General features: G+C 41.1%; 2 protein-coding genes across 4 annotated transcripts in view; both read right to left on the reverse strand.

Annotated features, from left to right (window-relative positions):
* On the reverse strand, positions 1–18,933 carry LOC109531513 (hexokinase-1). 2 transcript variants are annotated; one of them, XM_019895832.1, is made up of 21 exons: positions 18,578–18,933; positions 11,676–11,838; positions 10,582–10,730; positions 10,378–10,497; positions 9,585–9,680; positions 9,394–9,493; positions 9,132–9,315; positions 8,358–8,513; positions 7,524–7,611; positions 7,024–7,169; positions 6,552–6,744; positions 6,367–6,478; positions 5,000–5,148; positions 4,548–4,667; positions 4,370–4,465; positions 4,027–4,126; positions 3,757–3,940; positions 3,369–3,524; positions 2,535–2,622; positions 792–937; positions 1–572 (listed from the first exon to the last, which is right to left on the reverse strand). In XM_019895832.1, the coding sequence occupies exons 1-21, from the start codon at positions 18,638–18,640 to the stop codon at positions 428–430; spliced, it is 2,754 nt and encodes a 917-aa protein (XP_019751391.1). In that variant the 5' UTR covers positions 18,641–18,933; the 3' UTR covers positions 1–427. The 2 variants fall into 2 exon arrangements, with proteins under 2 accessions (XP_019751391.1, XP_019751390.1); XM_019895831.1 differs by having other exon boundaries at positions 9,585–9,701.
* vps26a (VPS26, retromer complex component A) overlaps positions 18,003–22,262 on the reverse strand; it is a 20,436-nt gene continuing 16,176 nt past the window's right edge. The window contains exon 10 of one of the 2 annotated variants that reach the window (XM_019895838.1): positions 18,003–18,064. The gene's annotated coding sequence lies outside the window, so the exon portion shown is untranslated. Of the gene's footprint in view, positions 18,065–20,638; positions 20,683–22,262 lie in introns of those variants that run through there. The other variant, XM_019895837.1, reaches the window with a different exon arrangement.

Here is a 22,262-nt window from a genome sequence, read left to right on the forward strand (position 1 = left end):
TGTGCCTCCCTTCATATATATTTGTGTATTTTGTGCAGACACATTCAGCTAACTTTGGTACAGAATAAGATTTCATAAACATGCAGCTACTTATTATCATGGAAGAACATTAATGCGACACGAAACTGACGGCAGTGAGACCATTGTACAGTACTGTACAGTATTACGATCAACACCTTGCAATTACTAGAAAAATCCCGAAGGTGGCAACATTACACACCACGAAGCAAAGTTGCAGGGGTGTGTTATAGCAATTGAATGAGCTATAATCTTCGAACTTTCAACATGTTCTACAGGTAATATAGCAATTGTGCAACTAATTTTTTTTTCCTCATGGACGCACTACAGCAGCTCCTGGGTGTGGGACAGAGGAGGGGGCAGAGCAGTAAGGGGCCAGTCATGGGAAGACACTGGACTGTGACAGTTATTAACTGTTGACCTCTTGTCTCAACCGGACGCCCACAGCTGTGATGAGCGCTGCCCCTTTGCCACTGCCGTCCTCCGACAGCAGGAAGTTGACATGGCAGTGAGGAGCCAGCTCCTTGACGGTTTTGTGCATGATCCGGGAGAAGCTGTGCAGAAAAGATAATTAGTTGGGATGATGTCAAGTGACTGCTTACTTCACCTGCAACAATTAAAAAGAACATTTTTAGAATTTTGAATGTCCTTTTATCAGGTTTGCTGGATAATTTGTGCTGGAAATGAGAAGGATGCCCTTTTCCAACCTGGATTAATGAGGCAATCGCAGAGAATCGTTTTTGGTTGAACAAAATTGCAATAATGTAACTCACTGTGGATGGAGTTTGTAGAGAGTCCCATCCACCCCAACAGTGATGTTCAAATAGTCCAAGCCACGGTTTTCCCTGATTTTATCAACAACGGCCGCCATTCCTGCCCCACAGAGCTGAGCGGCTCGACGTGACACTGCTCCACAAACCTGAATAAGAAAGAAAAAAAAAATCTTCATTGCAACACAGCGCTATACTGAATCTCATCAGTTCAAAAAACCTTTAAAGACATGCATTTCCACATGTCAAATTTACAGATAGTCACACACAAAGCTTTTTTACAACGCACAGTTGTGCAAATGTTTTGTAAGTTTCAAAATTTCCTAACAAATGTGCACCAACTGTATTTTATTCAACAGCCCCAGCACAGATACAATACGGTTCAAAAGAGTTTGTTTTGATAAGACTCTGCTGAAACTAGTCAGGGTGTGAAAGTTCAAATGGGAGCAGCACAATGTTAAAATCCTTTCTAAATTCAAAATAGTATTGGATTAAAATTGAACCCCGGGGTTGCAGCCCTGAGCCCATGGATTGACCCTTGGAAGCAGTACAATGTTAAATTAAAAATAGCATCGGACTCAAGATTGAGCCCTGGGGATACCTTGAGTCAAATATAGGGGGAAATATGAGGGCTGTACAACATACCAAGATATTTTTAATTAAAACAATAATTGCAGAGTATTTTGAGAGCAGAAACCTCGAGACCAGCCGAAGCTAGAGTATTCCATTTGTAGTCATAGTTGACAAGGAGTAGTTAGTACCTTTATGACCGATGGCAAAAGAGGAAGGGTCTAACATAGGTGTGGGAGGTTGGAGAGGAGCAAAATGTGATGCGCTACCATGGCTTGGTCTCATTTGGGGCGGCCAAGCGGAAAAGGTCATGTGACCAGGTACTGTTCACAGGTATTGTTTTGCAAGTTATTAATCTTGAATTAGCTATTAAATTCAGTTAATTTGTAATTCAGGTAGTCATCCATTCATTCAGTTATAGACCCAGAGATAGAAAGTTCAAATATGGTCAGTTAGTTCAGTTGTCCATAGAAAAATAGTTGAGATTCAGTCGTTTAGTTTAGGTGCAGCGTAGTGTGTACAGAGTATTAGGAACATAGACAAACATCAATACACGGTCATAATTTGGAGTGAAGCACCATTGCAAGCTTTCGTTTCAAACAAACTGCAGTACTGCTCACTGTGCAGCAGGGGTCCTTAAAGAGCTAATAGGAACGTAACATCGAGTGATGAACCCTTGGCTGATATGTAAGAGACAATGTCTCATTAGTTCAAGAGGCTTCACTTTTCCCATAGCTACCGAGGACACACGAGGGATTGGGTCTGACAAACATTACAAGATTCACGAAACCCCCCCAGCTGAAAACAACGGAATCCCTTGAAACAGTCTGGTTAATCTTTGCAGGTGGTGGCACACTTGAAACTAGTTAGTTGCTGATTGGGTCACTCTCCAGTGCACTTATTGGTCGGCTGAATAAGGACCACCAATCAGCAAAGAGCAGGTGAGAGCTACTGCCCACATGAAAAGAAACCCCAACACACACACACACAAAAAAAAAAAAAAATATCATGGTACAGTACATTATTAGCTTCAAAAGAAGAAAATGACAGTGTGAATGTTAAACGTATTTGTTTTAAATGACAAACAGTGAACGTGCACATTTCTCAACAGCTTCACACCAAGTCGCTCGGAATATATTCTTATTCGGTGTACTGAGCAATCTGGCGAAACCGTACCTCTTTGACAATGATACTGTCATCACAGGTGCTGTCCAGGCCAAGGTGTTGCAAGATGGATCTCACTTGAAGTAACGCCAATCTGTCACTGGAGGAAGACACACACATCAAGAGTCACCAGGATGAAAAAAATAATTTTAATCAAGTTGAAGAATACTCAACTAGGGATGGATATTTAACAAAATTCATCTACCGGTGATAACAAATTAAAGCAATGGTTATTTTCCCAATATGATTTTCTAAGGGATTTTCTGTTGTGAGGTCTTGTTTTGAGCACAAGGGAGATATGAATATCTAGATAAATTTGTCCACCTAATTTTTAAATTGTCAAGCATTTGATTGTTTCTCATGTAATATTCCTGTTACTTGAGACGATGACTTTAAGGCTCTCATCAGCTGGAAGCAATAATCATCAAAACTATGAAAAATAAAATAACGGTATTCTAAAATTTCACTCTCTGTAGTGAACCTAAATGAGTGGGTCTTTTTTTTTTGTTTGTTTGGTTTTTTTTTTCCCTTTTAGTTGAAGAACTTACAAGTGTTACTTAAAACTTTTCCATGACATCCTAGTATATTGAGACGTACAGTACCTGTTGATGCTGAATCAATAACGTCTCTTCTGGTTGTAATTAAATACAGTATGCGAGTTCGCATCAACTGCTTTAAGACATGAATAATCAACAATCAAGTCCACATAATTCCAATTCCACCTAATGATTGATTGATTGACTAACTCACACACCCACTCTGAGTGAGAACATTACTGAGGTAAGCAAGCATCTTCCTGAGTATCTGGCTAAATTAAAAAAGTGTAGATTGAGGTGGTTTTCTTACCTCTCAATCTGAGAGAGGAACTTGGTTTCAAAGATGCCTCTGGTCTTCAGCGTCTCCGAAATCTGCCCTCTGAAGAGGAAGCCCCTCTTGGTCAAGTCTATTAAGATGTTCCGCACTATTTCGCCAAGGTACATACCACTGCACATTTTCTCGTATCTGTAGTGCGCACACACACACACACACACACACACACACACACACACACACACACACACACACACACACACACACACACGCGGCAAATCATGTATAAATACACATTTAGTGTAAGTGGAAAGTACTCGTGACAAAAAGTGAAGTGCCGTGAATACATTCTAGATGCCCCGTAGATCGATCGAAGTCCAGCCCATAAAGCGAGTATATGTACGTGTTTGTCTTAGTGTTGTACCTCTGTTTTCCTGGATTGAGAGAGAAGTCATCCACAGCACGGTCGTACTCGGTCCTGATGTCATCGAGGCATCCATTATCACCGAAGGCACCCCACTCCATGTTGACACACATTCGCCCTTCATTGGAGTCTATCATCTCAATGTTCCTCATCTCCTCCATGTAACAGGCATTACTGCCGGTGCCTACATGCAGACATCAAGTCATTTTATTATTCTATTTATTATTTGGATCATCTCTTTGAAGTTCCCTTTATAAAATGTAAACTGACCAGCAATGAGCCCAATCTCACAGGTGGGTTCCTCGTACGCGCAGGTCATCATGGTGCCCACGGTGTCATTGACTATAGCCACAACATCCAAGTCAAATTCCTTTCGAAGAAACAAAGAGTTACAGTGACCCAAGTTTATTTCATTAAAAGGAGCGGAAACAATGAAAGTCAACTCATTAGAGTCATTCACTGTACATTTAGGATCGCTGTTATAATGGCTAATGACTGTACAGGTCATTTCTATTTCTAATATTTTTTAAAACTACTAATTATTATTCATATTCAGAGTGTCATGGAATAGATTGCATTTGATGTAAGAGGTCCCAACAAACTTTTTTCCAACCTCTCGTCTTTTTATGGCCTCTCTCAAAAGCCCCACCACATCTTCTCCTTCACAGTCTGTTGCCTTGAACCCTTTTGTCCACGTCACCAGAACGCCCTTTGTAGACACGCACACACATACATCCGCAGGCTCAGAAAATGCCACATGTTGAGAAAACTACAGACAGAGAGCTACTCACGGCATCCAGGCTGGTCTGAAGGCAGGGGAATGAGAAGGTGAAGCCCAGAGGAAGACGAGCATTTTTCATCCCCATGTAGTCCAGGAAGTCACTTATACAATGCACAATGTGATCAAACAGCTGAAAGATGAAAAGCATGACAGGCATGTAACATTATGTGAGAGTGTGGCGATAAATGTGTTGTTTTGTAGGTCAACAGTTTTTCTTTTAAGTGAAGCAAGGGTCAAAAGGTAACAGACCGGATTATCTTGACAAAAAAAAAGTGAAGTCACCACTAATCCTAAACACCATACCAGCCAGTCTACATTAAAACAGCTACAGTGCTGCTTATAAGCTTACCACTAACCTGGCAACTTCCCACACCCTTCACATCGATTTTGTCAAGGTTATATGCTGTCGCCTATTTTTACGGCATGAACTGCATGATCTTTTCAATCGGATGTTAAGATCACCTCCTCTCCTGTTCCCTGCATCACTTCGAGAGGAATGGCATAAATCTTGTTGTGCATCTCCACTGTTCTTTTCTTCCCAGAACGAATTTTGACCATCAGTACCCTGAAGTTGGTTCCTCCTAAATCCAAGGCCAGGAAATCGCCATTTTCTGCAGTCAGACAGAAAGACATGTTGACAAAATAATCAGTTCTATGCAAGCTCAAAATGCATTTGCAGAATTCAAGATCAACTCATCCATGGTGCTTGGTACTTTGTATTTATGAAACAGCGCCATCAAACCATCCGGGCAAGGACGAACGTGGCACAGCAACATCCGGCGGATTACAAGTAAAAGTAGGCCATCTTCCGCTCCTACTGCAGTAAAAAGTTTCATGTTCTGCGTTACATTAAATAAAGACGCTTTCTTGGAGATTTTAATCCTTTATTTTGCCGCTCTGCCGGCATCATTTCTGAGGAGCCCCACAGCAACGAGAGTGACTCTGATAATGATGCGAGAGAACCTGGCGTGTATGATGGGAGAATTTGTGCAGCTGTTAATTTCGGAGACAGAAGATTTGGACTTTGATGGATTTGAGGAGGAGGACTGATCAAGAAATAACACGAGTACATTTTAAAATTCTTCAATAAAGTACAACTGAACTCAGTTTTGTTCCTGCTGCCTTTTTAAAAACATACGAAATACGCTAGCATGCATGCATGATACCATATTTTCTAAGCTAGCATATGTTTTACCCCTGCGTCCAATAATACAATACGGTGCGCCGTATGGTCGTGAAATTGCGGTAAATCAGGTTATATTTTGTTTTAATAATGAGAACTCCCATGTTTTCAAAACAGGAACTTACAGTACACCGTATCAATGACGGATTATGGGGTGAGGAAGCTGTTCTTGCCAGGCTAAGACTTTCTCAGTGCAGACTTGTTTATATGAAAGTCAGGTCACAACGTGTATGGGAGTACATCAGGACATGGCACAGCTCCTTAGACTAATGATAGCGCCTTCTCTTTTTGCTGCTGCTTTTCTCAGGCTTGACCTTGGCTGTTATCTCAAGTAAAAGTGTCAAATGCCAAACTGCACTGCATTGAGACTAATAACTTGAAAAATCCCTTCTTTCCGGATCCCTTATTAACACGAAAAGGACAAATGTGACATTTATTAATAAAATCAGACTGCTTCATTAAATTAAGAGTTATGCCTACTACCTTTGAAATTTGTTCTCGCCGTAAATGGTGGACCAAATCCACATTTTCTTCTATTATTTGTGAGCGCAATAGCTAGCTGTCCAAATGCATGTAAAGTATTCATATGACACATTTATACAGCATACCTACTGAGTCCTCACAAGAAAATGAGTAAGTGTCTAACCTGTGCCATCGGGAGTGCTGCACACAAACGTTGGCAACATTTTCACGGTGGCAGACTCCTGCGTAGCCTTCGAAAGGCCATTTTGGATCTCAGTCCTCATTCGCTGCTTTACCTGGAGAAACATACAACATCATTAGTAAAACTCAGATATACGCTCACATGCCTAAACAAATAACACTCCTCACCTCCAGCAGCTGATCGGTCGTCAGGCGGAACTCTGACAAAGTTTGTGCGATTTGCCTCGATTGCTCAGCGAGTCTGTAGGCCACCGCCGTCACCATGGCGGCTCCTTTTCCACTACCGCTCTCTGACAGGAGAAACCGCACGTCAGAGTCGGGGACCAGTCGACGGACCGCCTTATGAAGACGACGGGCATACCTGAGGCAGATGTGTCAATGAGGTTGTCATTGTGGAATTCAAACATAATTTTATTATTATGGTGTTTCAGTAGATTCTGAACATAAATAGGGACCCAATATGGGAACATTCATAAAAGGCCAGGTGGTGCAATCTTTAGACAGCTACAAATACCTTGGGTCAATTGTTACCAATAGACGTGAATTTAATTCAAGACAGAGATGCTGTGCAACATTTACACTGTCGCCAGAAAATGGATGGTGATCGGAGTTCAAATAAACGCTTGTTTCCACAACTCACTGTGGGTGCATCTTGTAAAGAGATCCGTCGATGCCAACAGTGGTGCGCAGTCGGGCCACCCCTTTGTTCTCCTTGATCCTCTTGAGGATGCCCGCAAGCACTGCCGCTATCAGGTTAGCAGAGCGGGAAGAGACAATGGTGCAAACCTAAATGGAGCGGATGAGGGAAGAGAAACACATTAAAAGATCCACGCATGCTTTTATTCCAAAACCACTTACTAAGGAATAATGCAAAACTGGAATCTATCCCAGATGATCTGGTGCGATTAGTGGGCGAGGTTCACCCTGCACTTAACATCCGTCAATCAAATGTCTATCGCATAATGTCACAACCATTAAATCTGACTTTCACAGTTATGGTCTCCAATTAACTTAACATACATGTTATTGACTGTGCAAAGAAGCCAAGAATAGAGGATGAAATAGCGCCAGAATTAGGCCAGCCTCCATTCCACAAAGAAGACTTTCAACATCTACCGGTATTTTGGAAACAATACCCACATGTTGAACGGCAGTGCAGTCGTCATCCGAGGGCTCCACACCAAGTCTGACTAAAATCTCTTTGGCCTTGGTTAATCCCTCCTTACTCCTAAACAAGACAAGAGACAGAAAGAGTGGCACTGTGCTGTAATCCAATAAAGTAGGGTGCCACAAACTTTTTCAGCTCAAGGGAAGGGAAGCATTATTTTGGGAATTTTTCAAGTTGGAACCTTGTCATGGGAATTATTGAGAGAAAGCTACAAGACGGGAGTTTTCTACATTTCAGGTTTGATTATAAAGCAAGCAGAAGATGTCATTTTGAAAAAACACCTTCCCCCTTTTAAAGAAGCAAAAAAGATTTTAAAATGTGCCATGCAATTTTACTAAATTGCAAATTATATTCCTCTGGACACCCTTGTCCAAAGTTTACAGAAATATTTGCAGCTGAATTATAAATTTGGTTCTAACTGATGCCATTCCACTGTACCTGTGAAGAGGTGGTGACCATAGACCACACATCATAACTATTTGACCTCTAACCCTGCTGCCATGTGTTGCAGAAATTAGCGCAGCTAGCTAGGTAGAAGTCTTTAAATTTCAATTAAGACTTACGTGTTTCTACACTTGCGTATTTAGTTAGACAACACTTCATATGTAACTAGTTTCATGAGATCGGAATTTTTGGCCTGTTTTACTGCCGCTTCTCCTCGCTTTTGGTCATATCCCTTAATCATCGTTTTTTTTCATTAAAGGCTATAAAAGTAAATTTGACTTGACTTTGTAGCCTGCTAAGGCACAGCAATGACCGATTGAATCACGATGCACATCAAGTTTGCCGTTTTGAATGAAACTTACTTCTCAATGGCGGACACGTGCTTGGTCTCAATCTTCCCTTTAGTAAGAAGCTCAGCGGTGATCCTTCCTTCAAACAGCAGACCGTCCCTGGCCATCTTGACCAGAATTAGGCGAACCATCTCGCCCATGAACAGTCCACTAACCATCTTCTCAAACCTGCAGCCCAATTAACATTTGAGTTATCAAACTGCTGATCACACAAGTTGCACTTGATCAATTACCAGTAGTTGCCCCTGAATTTGGAGACTTCATCGTACCAAGACATCTTTGGACAATCTTATTTTGTTTATTTAATTATTTCTTTTCATGGTGAAGAACGACTAGCAATGAAAAGAAGAGTTGGACATGGCAAAAATAAATTCAATGAGCAAGGTTGCCTGTGCCAGATTCAACTTCAGCAGGAGCTGAACTACCAACTCCAACATTTGTGAAGCAACGTCAATTATAAAATCTGCAAACATTTGAATATTATGAATTGCTGGCATTTCAATAAAGACATCTTTTTAATTTTTGACATAAAGTCTATTTAGTTTCTCTGCCTTGGTCTCGGACTTGTAGTTACTCAGATATTGAAATTTTGGATCACCCTGTATTTTCTTCAATGAGCCATCTAAGACAGGATTTTCTCTTCAATTTTCACTTCCTTTGATCGTAACAGGATGCTGTTCTACTGTGACATATTTATATAACAATGTCTCCTCGTAGGTGGATGAAAAAAAAAAGCATACACAAGAACGTATTCAGTAGCAGCATGAGTGAGCAAAAGGAACATACAGCTGTTTGCCGGGGTTCAGAGAGCCACGGTCAATCTCTCGGTCAAACTCCGTCCGGATGTCCTCCAACCAGCCGTCGTCTCCAAAGGCTCCCCACTCAGTGTTCACACACATCCTGCCCTCGTCACCCTCCACCAGGTCGATGTGACGCAGCTCCTCCATGTAGCACGCATTGGTGCCAGTTCCTAAAGGAAATATAATTATTTTCATAATAATTCTTGGATGAACTTAGCTCTCCTTTGGACACACTGTAAATGGAATACCAATAATAATTCCGACTTCACAGCGTTGGTCGTCGAAGCCACACGTCATCATAGTTCCCACGGTATCGTTCACCACAGCCATGATGTCCGCTTCATAGTCCTGGAAGGAAGAGAAAAAGTTTCAGTCATGGCGGCCCCGACTTATTACCTGCTCTATGTAAAACTCAAACAGAGATGAAGACATGACTTACGCCTCGTTTCTTGATGGCTTTGTTGAGCAGCTGGACAACATCCAAGCCCTCGACTCCGCTCGCCTTGAAGCGCTTCGTCCATGTTATCAGAGTGCTCTGCAGACAGACAAAGCGGGGCTATCTGTTACTCAAGATGCAACAGCATGAAGGAAAAACATCATAGATCTTTTTTATGAAGTAACCACCAGGTCAAAAGTATACCATCCAAAAAGACACTTGGTCTGTTCTGTTGTTTCGTGTAAAAATTCATTTTGTACATGTTTTCACAAAATCAATTGGCTCCAAATGTTTATATTATTGAGATGTTTGTCCTGCATATAGTCCAAAAAGATTATGCTCACATTGGGGAATAGAGCAGCATAAGACCCAGTGTAAGATCAACTATGACACATCAGCCATCTAGGGGTGACTGGTGATATTACAACTTAAAACTACAGTTGACACCAGAATATCCGCAGTTCGGCACCCATGGATTCACAAATTTGCGAATTTAGATTTTTTTTTGTTCTCATTTTGTTAAACCAGCAAATGCCATGCCACCCCTCGCCCACCATTTTTCATGGAATAAAGTAATCGTGGGGTGTGTAAATACAATTAAAATAAATAAATAAATAAATATTTGTTTTCCTTTTTTAATTAATCAATTGGCCACTCAGGGTGTGGTCATGGGCTGCAGTTGCCAGTTTCCCACCCTTGCTTTCGAAGCACGATTGGCACAGGACATTGAGAAATAAGATGGCTCGATGATGAGCCAAGAGGAAATTGTCGTCAGGTGTTTAAAATTGAGTTTTACCTCATCAAGTTTGGTTTGCTGGCAAGGGAAGGAGAAGGTGAAGCCAACTGGCAGCTTCTTGTCTTTAATGTTATGCTTTTCCATGAAGTCACCCAGACACTCTGCCACATGGTCGAATAGCTGGAACAAGGCAGAGGTGGAGGTGAGAACGAAGATGCCTTTGTGTGTGTGTGTCTGTGTGTGTGTGGGCGCGCGCGAACACACCCTAGTGCCGCTCCCGTGCATGATGTCCTCAGGTGTGTCGTATATCTGGCTCTCCATCTGAACCGTCTGCTTCTTCTCATGACTGACTTTGACGCGAAGGATCCTGAAGGCACTTCCTCCCAAATCCAACGCTATAAAGTCTCCTTTCTCTGTAGGAAACAAGAGTAAGGTTGTCACTGAAGAAAAAGGGGATGAGTAAAGAACGAGCAGAAGGGACATGGTGGTAGTCATGGAAAATAACAGCTTCAAATTTTCTGTTAAGGTATATTTTACTTCATCGTCAGTCGGTCTGTTTTAAAAATGTGGTCCAGCAAAAAGGTTTGCACCCGACTTGGTACAGAATAGGGTCAATTGTGTCCTTTCATTTTGCAGCGTGGCACCAAATCATCTACTTTAGTTGTCTATAATTTTGCTTGACTAGCCAGGACACCTCTTGTTTTGGACATATATGATAAAGAGTCGGGCGTTATGTGCAGTGTTCATACTAACGCTGCCGCATTCTACATACTGCAGTGTTCTGACCAAGATATTCTTCTCCAACTGTCCACTTCTATTGAAATGTATCTTGAAAGTTCATTGTAACTCGGGTCAACAGTCCAATAGCAATCAAAAGTGTTCCTTATTGCTAAATCAACATGATTCCAGGAAATGACTGAGTCAATGTGAAAGAGCTTTCAACAACAAAGGGTGCATGCAATATTTGAATAGTCACTTTGTTGAGTTGGGCCGGCGGTTAATTTTCAAATGCTGTATGGCTTTCAGATTACAACAAAAAAAAAATGCACCTGTCATAATTAAACAAATATTTTGCGTCAAATGCACTGCACTTCACAGTCTGCTCTTTCTACTCTGGAATGATGGAGAAGATACTCAAAACCACAAATACAGTCGAGCACTTTTTTAAAAGAGTCACACTTACATATGGCATGTGCTGAGGGGTAGTGTGAAAAATGATTAGCTTGCTTAAGTAATCAGCTGACTAATGGCAGCACAAAAGAGGCCATTCATATTGGACTTCCAAATTCGAAATGAGTGGAACGAAAGGGTGGACGATAGGGGAACAGTTTGCCTCATCGCGACACAGAAACACTGACCGGAGCCGTCGGGGATGGAGCGGACAAACGTCGGCAACATCTTTAGAGATGACGTGGTGTAGGTTTCGCGGCTCAATCCTTTGACCATCTCCATGCGAAAGCGCTGCGTGATGTCCAGTAGCGTCTCATCGGAGAAGCGCATGGAGTACAGGTACTTGTCAATCTGACAATACACATAAAGGAAACCATTAACGTGACAAAGTACAAATACTTTTTTTTTAACTTCAATATAAGTTAATGTTTGTTCAAATCACTCAAGTATCGCTTTCTGGCATTTTGTACAACAATGGCATAAATAAACACAAAGGACAATGTGAACCATTAAACATTAATGTGAGGAAGGTTACAAAAGGAGTTCAATTTTTTAAACCCAAGGTTCATTAAAATCCAATTATTACCCAAGGCGGGGAAAAAATGATTTGAAAGAGTCACAAAAGGCTGTTATTTGCCAGATTTCAGTCGGAATCAGAAGTCAACTTCAGACTAGATTTGACACACGTCATCATGTATGAAAATTTGAAGATACTTTTGCTGATAATAAACAATCCAGACTTGTTTCCTTTGTTTATTGGATGAATGGTTCAATCAAGGTCAATGGGTGGAACATCATTAAAGAATCTTTGGCCCTTATTCAACTAAAAGGAATTCTATTGAGCTCTAAAATGTTGAGAGAAAGTTTGCACACAAACATAAATCAGGGTACACAAGAGCCTTAGATCTGGGCCATCGTGCAATTCTCAAAACATATGTCTCAGTAGAGCTGCTATAAAAATCCGCACAACATTTAACCCACACACAATTGGTCATGACGTACATAATGAATCAACATTTGTCCATTCATTGCATCACAGTTTTCCAAAATTTGGTAATGGCCCCAGGGGACTTTAAAAAAGAAAAATGTCACATCACATAAAACTTATAGTGAAAGTTAAAACCGTAGTTATTATTGACATAATCAAATACTGCGTCACAGAAACAGAAACAGACAGTGTGTCATTCCAAAAGAAAGATCCAGAGTAACTGGATCTGCTAATGTCTATGCAATTCCACACCCACGCGCTAAATTGATCTCAGCTGTGAAACGAACAGACTGTTCGATCATTACTGCCCTGCTCTCTCACAAAAAAAAAAAAGGAAATGAATGACATCAAACCAGTACTGCGACTACTTGTGTCATTGGCCCAATTTACATACGTCATAGTTGCGACACAGCTGTGCTTTGCCGTACCACATCTCTTTACTGGCAGAAAACTTCCCACAGTGTTGACACACTCACACAGCCCGTGTCACTTGTGTGGTGTTGAAAAGGATGTTAAACAAACCAATGTTGCGTCACGACAGAGAATGAACGGGCTCACGTCTTACTATGACTTGCTCCGTGGCTCTCTTCTTCTGTTGTGCAGAGGATTGAAGTACTCCGGCAATGTTCAATCCCCCCCAAAGAACTTTTAAAACACACGTTAAGTAAGATTATTCGAGTGTTATTGCTTTTTTTTTTTTTTGTTCCATTCGTTAGCCTTGACGTCACATTTCCTGGAAGGCTCGTCTTTGTGTAACAAGATCATTAAAATGTCATTGTGGTTGTGTACTAATTCAGAGGAAATTAATTAGACTAAGCAAAAAGTCAGACATTCAGAGGACAATTTGGAGACATTTGGTCTCTATAAGTAAAAAAAAAAAAACAGCAACTTAATTGTTTCAAAGGTTTTTAAGTTTTATCATGCTCCGCAATTACGGCTTCAAGGGATTCAAAGAAATATTCGGCTAAGATTTGGGTTGGGGTTACCACATCTGACCAACAATACAGTGGTACCTCTACTTAGGAACGTCTCTTCAAACGAAATTACGTAACGACTCAACTGGAAAATATTGCCTCTTGTTAGGAAAGAAATTTCAAGATACGAAAGGTAAAAATACAGTATGGTCTGCTACTCGCAGCTCCAAGTTTCCTGAACGTAACATACTTATAGTTGCTCTGCCATTGGCTATTACTGAGCATCATCCTGGCATCCCATTGGCTAAGAGGGACCTCTACCGAATGTGTCCATGTGTCGATAGATGTGTCGATGCAGCGTCCTTGTCATTCGCCCCACGGGCCATGAGGCGTTCCGATAGTTTTATCTAAATGTGAATCACCCACCAAAAAAGTGTTCACCAGTCGGGCGATCGCTCACTATGCTGATGTTTGCCTTGGACATTTTCGAAGGATTGTTAAAAGCCGACAAAAGCAAACGTCCTTGGGTCAGTTCTTTACAAAACGCCAGGCAAAAACCACTTCTGAGAGAGAACATGCATTAAAGAGGGCAAAAACGATGAGGATGCAGTTAAAAGTTAAATGACCATCATTTTTATTCTTTACGCTATTCATTGTTTTTTACATGATGCACAACTCTCATTTATTGTGCAATAATCTAATTGTAACATTAATTTGTTACATATTTTCATGCAATTTTATGCTTTATAAAACATTTATGTCTGAATTTTGGGGGTCTTGGAACGGATTAGGGCATTTACATGGAAAACGCGTCTCGACTTACAAAATTTTCTAGCTAAGAAATTTCTTCCAGAACCAATTAATTTCATAAGTAGAGGTACCACTGTATTTTATTCAAATTGAAATATGGCTTAATTTTTTTTTCCCCTTAATGGTGTCAAGTGTTGACGATAGTGTGCCAGTGTTACATTCCCTATAACATCCCCACATGTAGAGTCTGGCTTGGAAGCTCATTCGCACATGCTCTGAATTGTCACTGGTCAACCCTGACACCCACTACTGATTACTTATTCAAAAATCACACCACAATACATGATTCAACTTTTTGTTTTGCAATTTGTTAACATCCTTGATTTGACTTTTTTTCCTGTGTGGAGTTGCATATTGGGCCTTGACAAAGCTGATATTGCACACCACACTGCACATTACACCATATACCTTGACAGCATCACAGCACAAACGGCATCGGTGGGTTAAAACCACAAAGGGCTGACAGCATCACAGAATGAACTGTGGTTGACTTTAGACCTTCCACTGCCTTTTCACTCATTCTGCTGTTGGCTTTCTATTCATAACGTGGCTACACTAACAGCATTTTCCTCTTTCTATTTGGAAAAGGCAGTCAGTTTAAATAACAATGTGGGTCTTAGTTGAACAACTTGATCATAGGAGGAGGGAAAAACTCGTTTCTTTTTCATTTTTCACTTCTGTTAGTGGCACAACAGGTTTAGCTCCAGTAGCAAGGTGAGAGCTGCTGCAGCAATTATGTCATATGGCTGCCTCTACAGCAGAAAATCATGACACAGCGCCTTATCTGAGCTGTTCAAGGAAGCTGCTTCAAAAATAGAGTGAATCTTGATTCAAGCTACAAAATGTCACATTAAAACACATTAAAAAAAAAAAAAAAAAAAAGCTGTGGCACGTTTGGGAGGGGCTGGAACGGATTAATGGCATTTCAATTAAAATAAATGGTGAAAATTGATTTGATGTGAGAGCAAATCGAGCTATGCGCTTTCATAAGAAGTTCTTGTAAGTTACCACTGTACAGTCAAACCTCGGTTTTCAAACGTCTTTGTTCTCGACCAAATCGGTTTTCGACCAAAAATTTCAAGTTTTTTATGCCTCGGATGACGACCGAATTTCGGTTCTCGAACAAACCGAGCGCACTTGAATGCGTCACTTGACTCCTCTCGCCTTCCTTACACGAGGAAGTGACGCTTCCTCGTTTAGCGTTCCATGGTGAACAGACGTGTTCAATAAATATATATTTTTAAAAAGGGCGTGGTTTCGGTTTTCGAAAACAAATCGGTTTTCGAACAGCCTTCTGGAACGGATTATGGTCGAAAATTGAGGTATGACTGTACTTTCTTTCCCCATTGAAATGAATGGCATTGCCATTAATTCGTCCCATCCCAAAGGCCAGCAATGGGCAACTGGCCGCTCTTGATTAAAATAAATAAATAAATAAATATCTCTCTCTCTCGCACACACACACACACACACACACACACACACACACAGAGGGTATATGTGTGTATGGGGGCGGGGGGTGTAAGGCTGGAATAGTGTGCTTTTTTTTTTTTCCCTCTCAACACACCTTTGCCACACACCTTTTGTCTCTGTGACTTCACCTGGAGTTTTTCCTTCACATTCAGGAAATGGTCACGCTCTCTATGGAAACTTTGTTCCTCTTTCTTCCCCCTCACCCTTCCTTACACACCGTCCACCTCCCAACAATTGACTGCTCTCCTTGTCACAAGCTTGCTTGGGGAAGCTCTGAAACCTGACACTGTGGTGTTTGGCCATGTGCGTACACAAGCACAGACAGAAGGAAAACTGCTGTCCTCTGCTCTACCCTAGCCTTGCATCGTGCCTTGGTCACAGTGAAACACATGGGCAAATGGTTGCAATGTCAACAGTGTTTGGTCAAGGGCACTGCAGTGGATGGAGATACAGGCATTAAAATGCTCTCGCATGAGCCAACCCCTTTTGGTGTAACCTTGAATATTTTGTATGCTTTTTTTTTTGTTGTCTTTCTTGTATTGTTTGAAAGAAAAATTAGTAACTGAAAAAAAAATTAACTCAAACTAAAATACTTTTCCCACACTAACATCTAACATCGGGTACTCACTGAGTGCTGCAGACAGAGTTTGTATTACACAGTGATGACGTGTGGATGTTCGCAAACGCATTTTTGAGCCAGTGTGTTGAGCAGAAACGTCACAAAAACAATCCCTCAGCTCAGGAGCTACACAGCAACAGCACACCTGGCTGGAGTCTTGCAAGAGTGTGCGTAAGCCTTCTGCGAGGTGCTTATAGTCACGTGGCTCAAAGCTGGCCTATTTCAGGGAGGCCGGGAGAGGACACGAGAGAGAGGGAGGGAGAGAGAAAGAGCGAGAGAGAGGGAGGGAGGGCATATGATGCGCTGCATTGCATCAGATCCCCAGCGCTCTTAATGTGTTTTGAATACCGCAGGCCATTGTTCGATAACAGCACACAAACACACACACACACACACACACACACACACACACACACAGCGTAACAGACCTAGCTAAACTTTCCCCCATTGATAAAGGACACTGAGACTGAAAGAGAAGCTGATGACATCATCAGTGAGCGACTTTCAAGGGGCCCCGGCTTTATGAGTGAATCATGGAGCACATGTTGTAGGGAGGAAAATGTGAATATATGTTTTGACAGGGGGAAACATAGAGGTAGGGATCTGTGCCGGTTGCCTGGCAACACTATCAGATCAAGAAACTTTTTAGGGCGTGGGGGAGATGGTAAACGATGGAAAAGACTGTAAGAGAGTGAAAAATGCCTCAAGGTGCACAAAAACAGGCTCAGTCACATTTAAACATGCAGGAATCTAAACAAGGGGGCTGCACAGTGGTGAAAAAGTGAAATGTACACATTCATGGTTTCCAACTCAACTCTTTCTTCACTCAACTTGACTTGACTTTAACGTTTGCGCTCAAGGACTTCGTTCTATTTTTTTTTTTTAAACAAAAATCTGGAGCTCCTTTAAGTTCCCTTCAAAGAGACAATTAACATAAAACACAAAAGAAAAATAATGTTCAGACCCACTATAGCTTTTCATCAGCCATCTGAGCTTTAATGAGACTTAAGGTGACATGTAGCTGTTGTGATTTTGTTGCAGTTATTATAAATTATAGCATGTTTTTATGTACCTACAGCAAAGTTCTCACATACCCATAGGAACAGGGCTTTGCCTGGTTGGAAAACACTGCTCTGGAGAACCTAACATGACTCAGTACTGAGTGACCGACCAGACTTGATTGGTTATGTTGCTAGGTAGAATGTGAAGCTGTGGATTTCCCAAGTGGCAAAGGTGAGGAAGCCCCAATATAATATTTGGCCCCTCTGAAGTGAACAAAATAATGTTCACATAAAATCAAAACTTCCGTTTTTTTCTCTCATGTCTTGTTTTAAAATTAAGTAAAATAATTGACCTGTTTTGTCAGCCTCGGCTGTTTGCACAGAAAATATTTTGCAAATATCCTATCTTGAGCCACTGTCAATCTTTATATCATACAAAACTACGGTAAATCATTTTCACAAATCAGGCTCTTGGTATACAACATTAATTTGGGACACATTTCACTGCAGCACATAACCAGACCTGCAAAGGTCTGTGAAAAAAGCTGTTTAAATTTCAGAAACGACTCCATGTGTTTTTCATGTCTGTTCACTAACTGCTATTAATTGATCTAACAGTTCTGTGTTTGTGCATGTGAAGAATTAAAAAAATGTTGAATCTTTTCCCAGTCATTGTATCATCAGTTAGTGTATCATACTAGAGTGTGCGTGCGTGCGTGTGCGTGTGTGTGTGTGTGTGTGTGTGTGTGTGTGTGTGTGTGCGCGTGTGTGTGTGTATATGTGTGTGTGTGCGCGTGTGTGTGTGCGCGTGTGTGTGTGTTTGCGACCGTTTGCGCCCTTGAACGAACACTGACCAAAAATTATTCATTCATTAAATTTATAAACACTTGCAAACCTTCATCACTTAGTCAGAAACAGTTTTTCTTCTCCCAAAGAAATTTAGAACATGTTAATGTTGATCATCTCAGCAAGCAGCCTGCACTGTGCGCTGCTTTTAAGTCCCCTCGAAAAAGAAAATAGCCCATTACTGGTGACAGTCACTGTTAGCGGTCATGGTCAAACCGTTATCAGTCGATATTATATTGTGTTTAGTGGTCATTTGTACTTTAATCGTTTATTTACTCTTTCCTCCTAATCAGACCGTTTAAAACCAACAAGGAAGCATAGGTCCCAGACTCCTGAGTCACACATCAGTCACGCATGCACGCTGCTAGGTAACCCAGTCAGACGAACAACTGTAATTGACACTCACAAAACGTGAAGTCAGACAAAATGGAGCACTCACCTTTTTAACCTGGTCATCCTTAAGTTCGGCGAAGTAGTACGCTAGTAGCTGGGCTGCGATCATCCTCCTCTCCTCTTCTCTCTCTCACCCACTCTCTCTTCTATCTCTCTCTCTCTCCCTCTCTATCTCACACACGCACACGGACACACACACAGACGAACAGAGATAGAGGGAAAGTGGGGGGGAAGAAACCCACCTACAGGTCTACTTCATTCAACACTACAAGCCTCGTAAAATAGAGAAAGAGACGAATAAAGATAGACAATCGAGTCGAGGCAGCATTCAAAGTAATAAACTGGCTCATGTGTGTCACTTCTTGCTCGCCCGGCACGTGAGTGAAAGTAAGGAAGCAGTGAGCCAGCAACTTTGTAGGCAGGAGTCTGTGTATCGCAAGAAAGACATGCCCACCATCAGACACCGGATTGGATAGGAGTTGTGCGCAGACGGCATATTTACATCTATATCTCCGCCCTGAGAAGGTTGGACATTTGCTGAGGTACGACAGCCCTTGCGCCATATTTCATGTGTCAGCTCTTCCCTGGAAACTGATGCAAGTCAATAGACTTCAGAAAGCGACGACCCATAAAATGCGCCTTTAATTCGCGCACACACACTACTCTTACGTATGGGAAACAGGCATATTAAACAACACATATAAATTGTAATCTGATGATTATCATTTTGTTATCATAATATTATAAACTCAAATCTATCAGCAGTTTGGAGATTGTATGGATGTAGCACTTTAATGGACACTCAAAGGTACTGCACAGTACATTCAAAACAGAAATGCCTATATTTCAATATTTATTATCACAGTAAGAGTTTATAGAAAATATGGCCTGAATGATTAATAAACTGGTGGATGTTGGCTCTTTTCAAATCAACAAAAATCGGCCGATTTTTTTTCTCTCTTCTTTTTTACACAACTCATTTCAACAAAAGACAAAGATCGTGACATTCACACATCCACCCAAACCCACTCACCCATACATGTGTCTGTATGATTTTTAATGATTTTTTCCCTATGTGTGACACACAGAAATAGGGGGAAAAAAATCATCCAATGTTTGACAATGTTTCTCTCTGTTCTAGTGTTAAAACTGTCAAAGGTTCTACCTGTTATTCATCATTTTTAATCTCCTTTGTTGCTATAGGTGTTATTGTTCACATTTAAACCCATGAAATCCGGCTATGAGCGCCCATACATTTCCAAGCAGCAAACAAATCACTCCACTTTGACACGTACAATATGGCGGCGACGTTTACATACAATTCCGCTCTAATGCGGAATCTTGCTAAAGTTTTTGTCTATGATTCAAGAGGAGAAATGCTCGCCTCTGGTTGGCTGCTCTACGGACAGGATGCAAACACAGAGTTGGTGGAGGCGGAGTAGTTGAAGAAGAGGACACCTAATTAGAAACATGCAAAACAAGCCGAGTTACGCTACGTTCCACTTCTACTGAAAAGGTGACATTTTCAAGTTTCAAGAAGAAAAAAAGAAAGTTGGCAGATCGCCGCTTGAAATAACACTCATGAAGTTTAAACTTTTACGACCTCCAAACGTCAACTATGAAGATGGCCTTTCCCACCATCAAGAGTCTCAAAATAAGGTGGAAAGTTTAGTGTTTCAAAATTTTGTTTTTACATGGTTGAATTTCGTTGCTACTGCCGTAAAATACAGTCACAACCCAGGTCTCTTTCTGTCTTACTTGTGTGAATGAGCTCAACTGCCATTGCAAAAAATAAATAAAGCTAAATCAACCCCCTGCAAATTGTGAAACGTTGTCAGCCCAAAGCATGTTTTTAGTAAGAAGGGAAATCTTAGCTCACAGTTCGTCAACTCCCACAAATTGTGAAACGTTTTTACCACAAAGCATGTTTTGGGCAAAAAAGGAAATTTTAGCTCACAGTTCGTCAGCCTAAGGTTTATGGAGTGTGTAGATCTGCGCTGTCCTTTTTTTTTTTTTTCAAAGATACCATCCATGTGTCTCAATGCTCAGAGCTTTCATGTCTTTGATGTTACCAACCCACTTTCGTGTGTGTGTGTGTGTGTGTGTGTGTGTGTGTGTGTGTGTGTGTGTGTGTGTGTGTGTGTGTGCGTGCGTGCGTGCGTGTTTGTGTGCGCGTGCGTGTGTGTGTGTTTTTACATCTGTCACTATACATTCCACTCAGTGAGCCCATGCCTCCACAGGGCACAAAATGTAAGGTTGGGATTGTATTTTGGCCAATAATATTTACTAATGATCATTGAACGTCCCCTTGAGGGATTACAAAAAGTATACAGAATTTTAAAAACGGTCTGGGGTTGAATTACACAACGTTGCAAGTGGCAGTGCCATAGTGAGTATAATCTAGGTCGGGATGGGCAACTGGCAACCCCAAACTGAGAAAAAAAATCGTGGAGGGGAATCTGTAAATATGCAGGTGCCGAAATGCAAATGTGCAGCGGTCGAATGGAGTTTTAAATTGTAATATATGTAATATATTTGCACTTACAGTGGGTTTTACAGTGTCCCATACATGATTATGTCTGATACTTTTTGCGGATTTAGAATGATATGGAGGATAAACATAAGTACCGTACTTCAATGACATTAAATTTTCTGAATTTCCTTCTTGAAATCTGAGGCTAACCTTCCCTTTTTCTTTTTACTTTTGGGTCCAGCAAGCAAGAAGACAAAGACTTAAAAAAAAAAAAGTTAAATTGTATTTTTCCGGGTAATTTAGGATAATTAGCACCGTTAGAAAAAAATAGGATCCTGTCTAAATAGCATGTCCTGTGATTTAATTTTTTTTTTTTTTTTATCAGTACAAACACTATGTAAATTAATAAGAGGGAAACTGGGCATTGGGACAGGTTAATCCTTCACAGGTTAGCAACTGTCCCAAACCCACCCACCCATCCAGCACGCAATTTCTCGCTCCGTGCTTCTGTCTGCCTTCCTCGAATCTGTCGGTGTCTTTCATTCTCCGTGTTGCAGAGTGCAGATTTGACAAAGCTCTTGTATCATATCTGATCAGTTGAGTCCAGGATTTTCACATTGGTCTCTTTTAATCCAAGGCACTCCATAAAGCATTCGATTTGATCGGATTTGTCTGTGTGTGTACACCACGCAAGCAGACACGTGACTAAATGGGCATGGATCCAGTCTGTCAGATCAAGCAGCAGGACCAAAATAGAGCAGACAGACGGAATATAAATTTGCTATCCACAAGTATTCAAATGTCTAGCATTTAACCGAGTTCTTAAGACAAAACATGCATGACAAGTTGATTAGAATTTTTTTGTTTAGCCTCATTGTGATAACCTTGAGGCAATTTGTCGGGTGTGTTTGTGGATTCCTCTGAATTATGTATGTAGGTCTGCTCTGGTTAGGCGGTGAAGAATGGCCAACACAAGGATGTTTTGAGGTTTGGTCTGAAAATATATCAAGTTTAAGTCCAGGAAATTGGGAAAACGTTGAGAGAATTATGACCAGTGTCAAGTATAACTCTGTTTTAGCACAAAAACTTCAAGCTTCCCTGGAGGGCATAAAAATGTAAGAAAAAGCCTACTAGAACATCTGAAATTGATTTGGGAGTCATCAGAGGCACTTGAAATGGTGGCAGGTGTGTGCAGACTTCAACTATCATGAGTTTGAATGTGATTCGGCATTTCTGAATGCAGCGACATCCCGGTTAT

The sequence above is a fragment of the Hippocampus comes genome, unplaced genomic scaffold (genome assembly GCF_001891065.2).
Source record: "Hippocampus comes isolate QL1 unplaced genomic scaffold, H_comes_QL1_v1.1 scaffold80, whole genome shotgun sequence".
Lineage (NCBI taxonomy): Eukaryota > Metazoa > Chordata > Actinopteri > Syngnathiformes > Syngnathidae > Hippocampus > Hippocampus comes.

Bases quoted from the DNA above. Each gene is read 5' to 3' on its own strand.
- LOC109531513 (XM_019895831.1), bottom strand. From the start codon at position 18,640: ATGATCGCAGCCCAGCTACTAGCGTACTACTTCGCCGAACTTAAGGAT. The intron at 3,525-3,756 runs GTACAACACTAA...TGCGCACTACAG, and splicing joins CTCAATCCAGGAAAACAGAG to ATACGAGAAAATGTGCAGTG. The intron at 2,623-3,368 runs GTAAGAAAACCA...GTCTTCCTCCAG, and splicing joins TTCCTCTCTCAGATTGAGAG to TGACAGATTGGCGTTACTTC.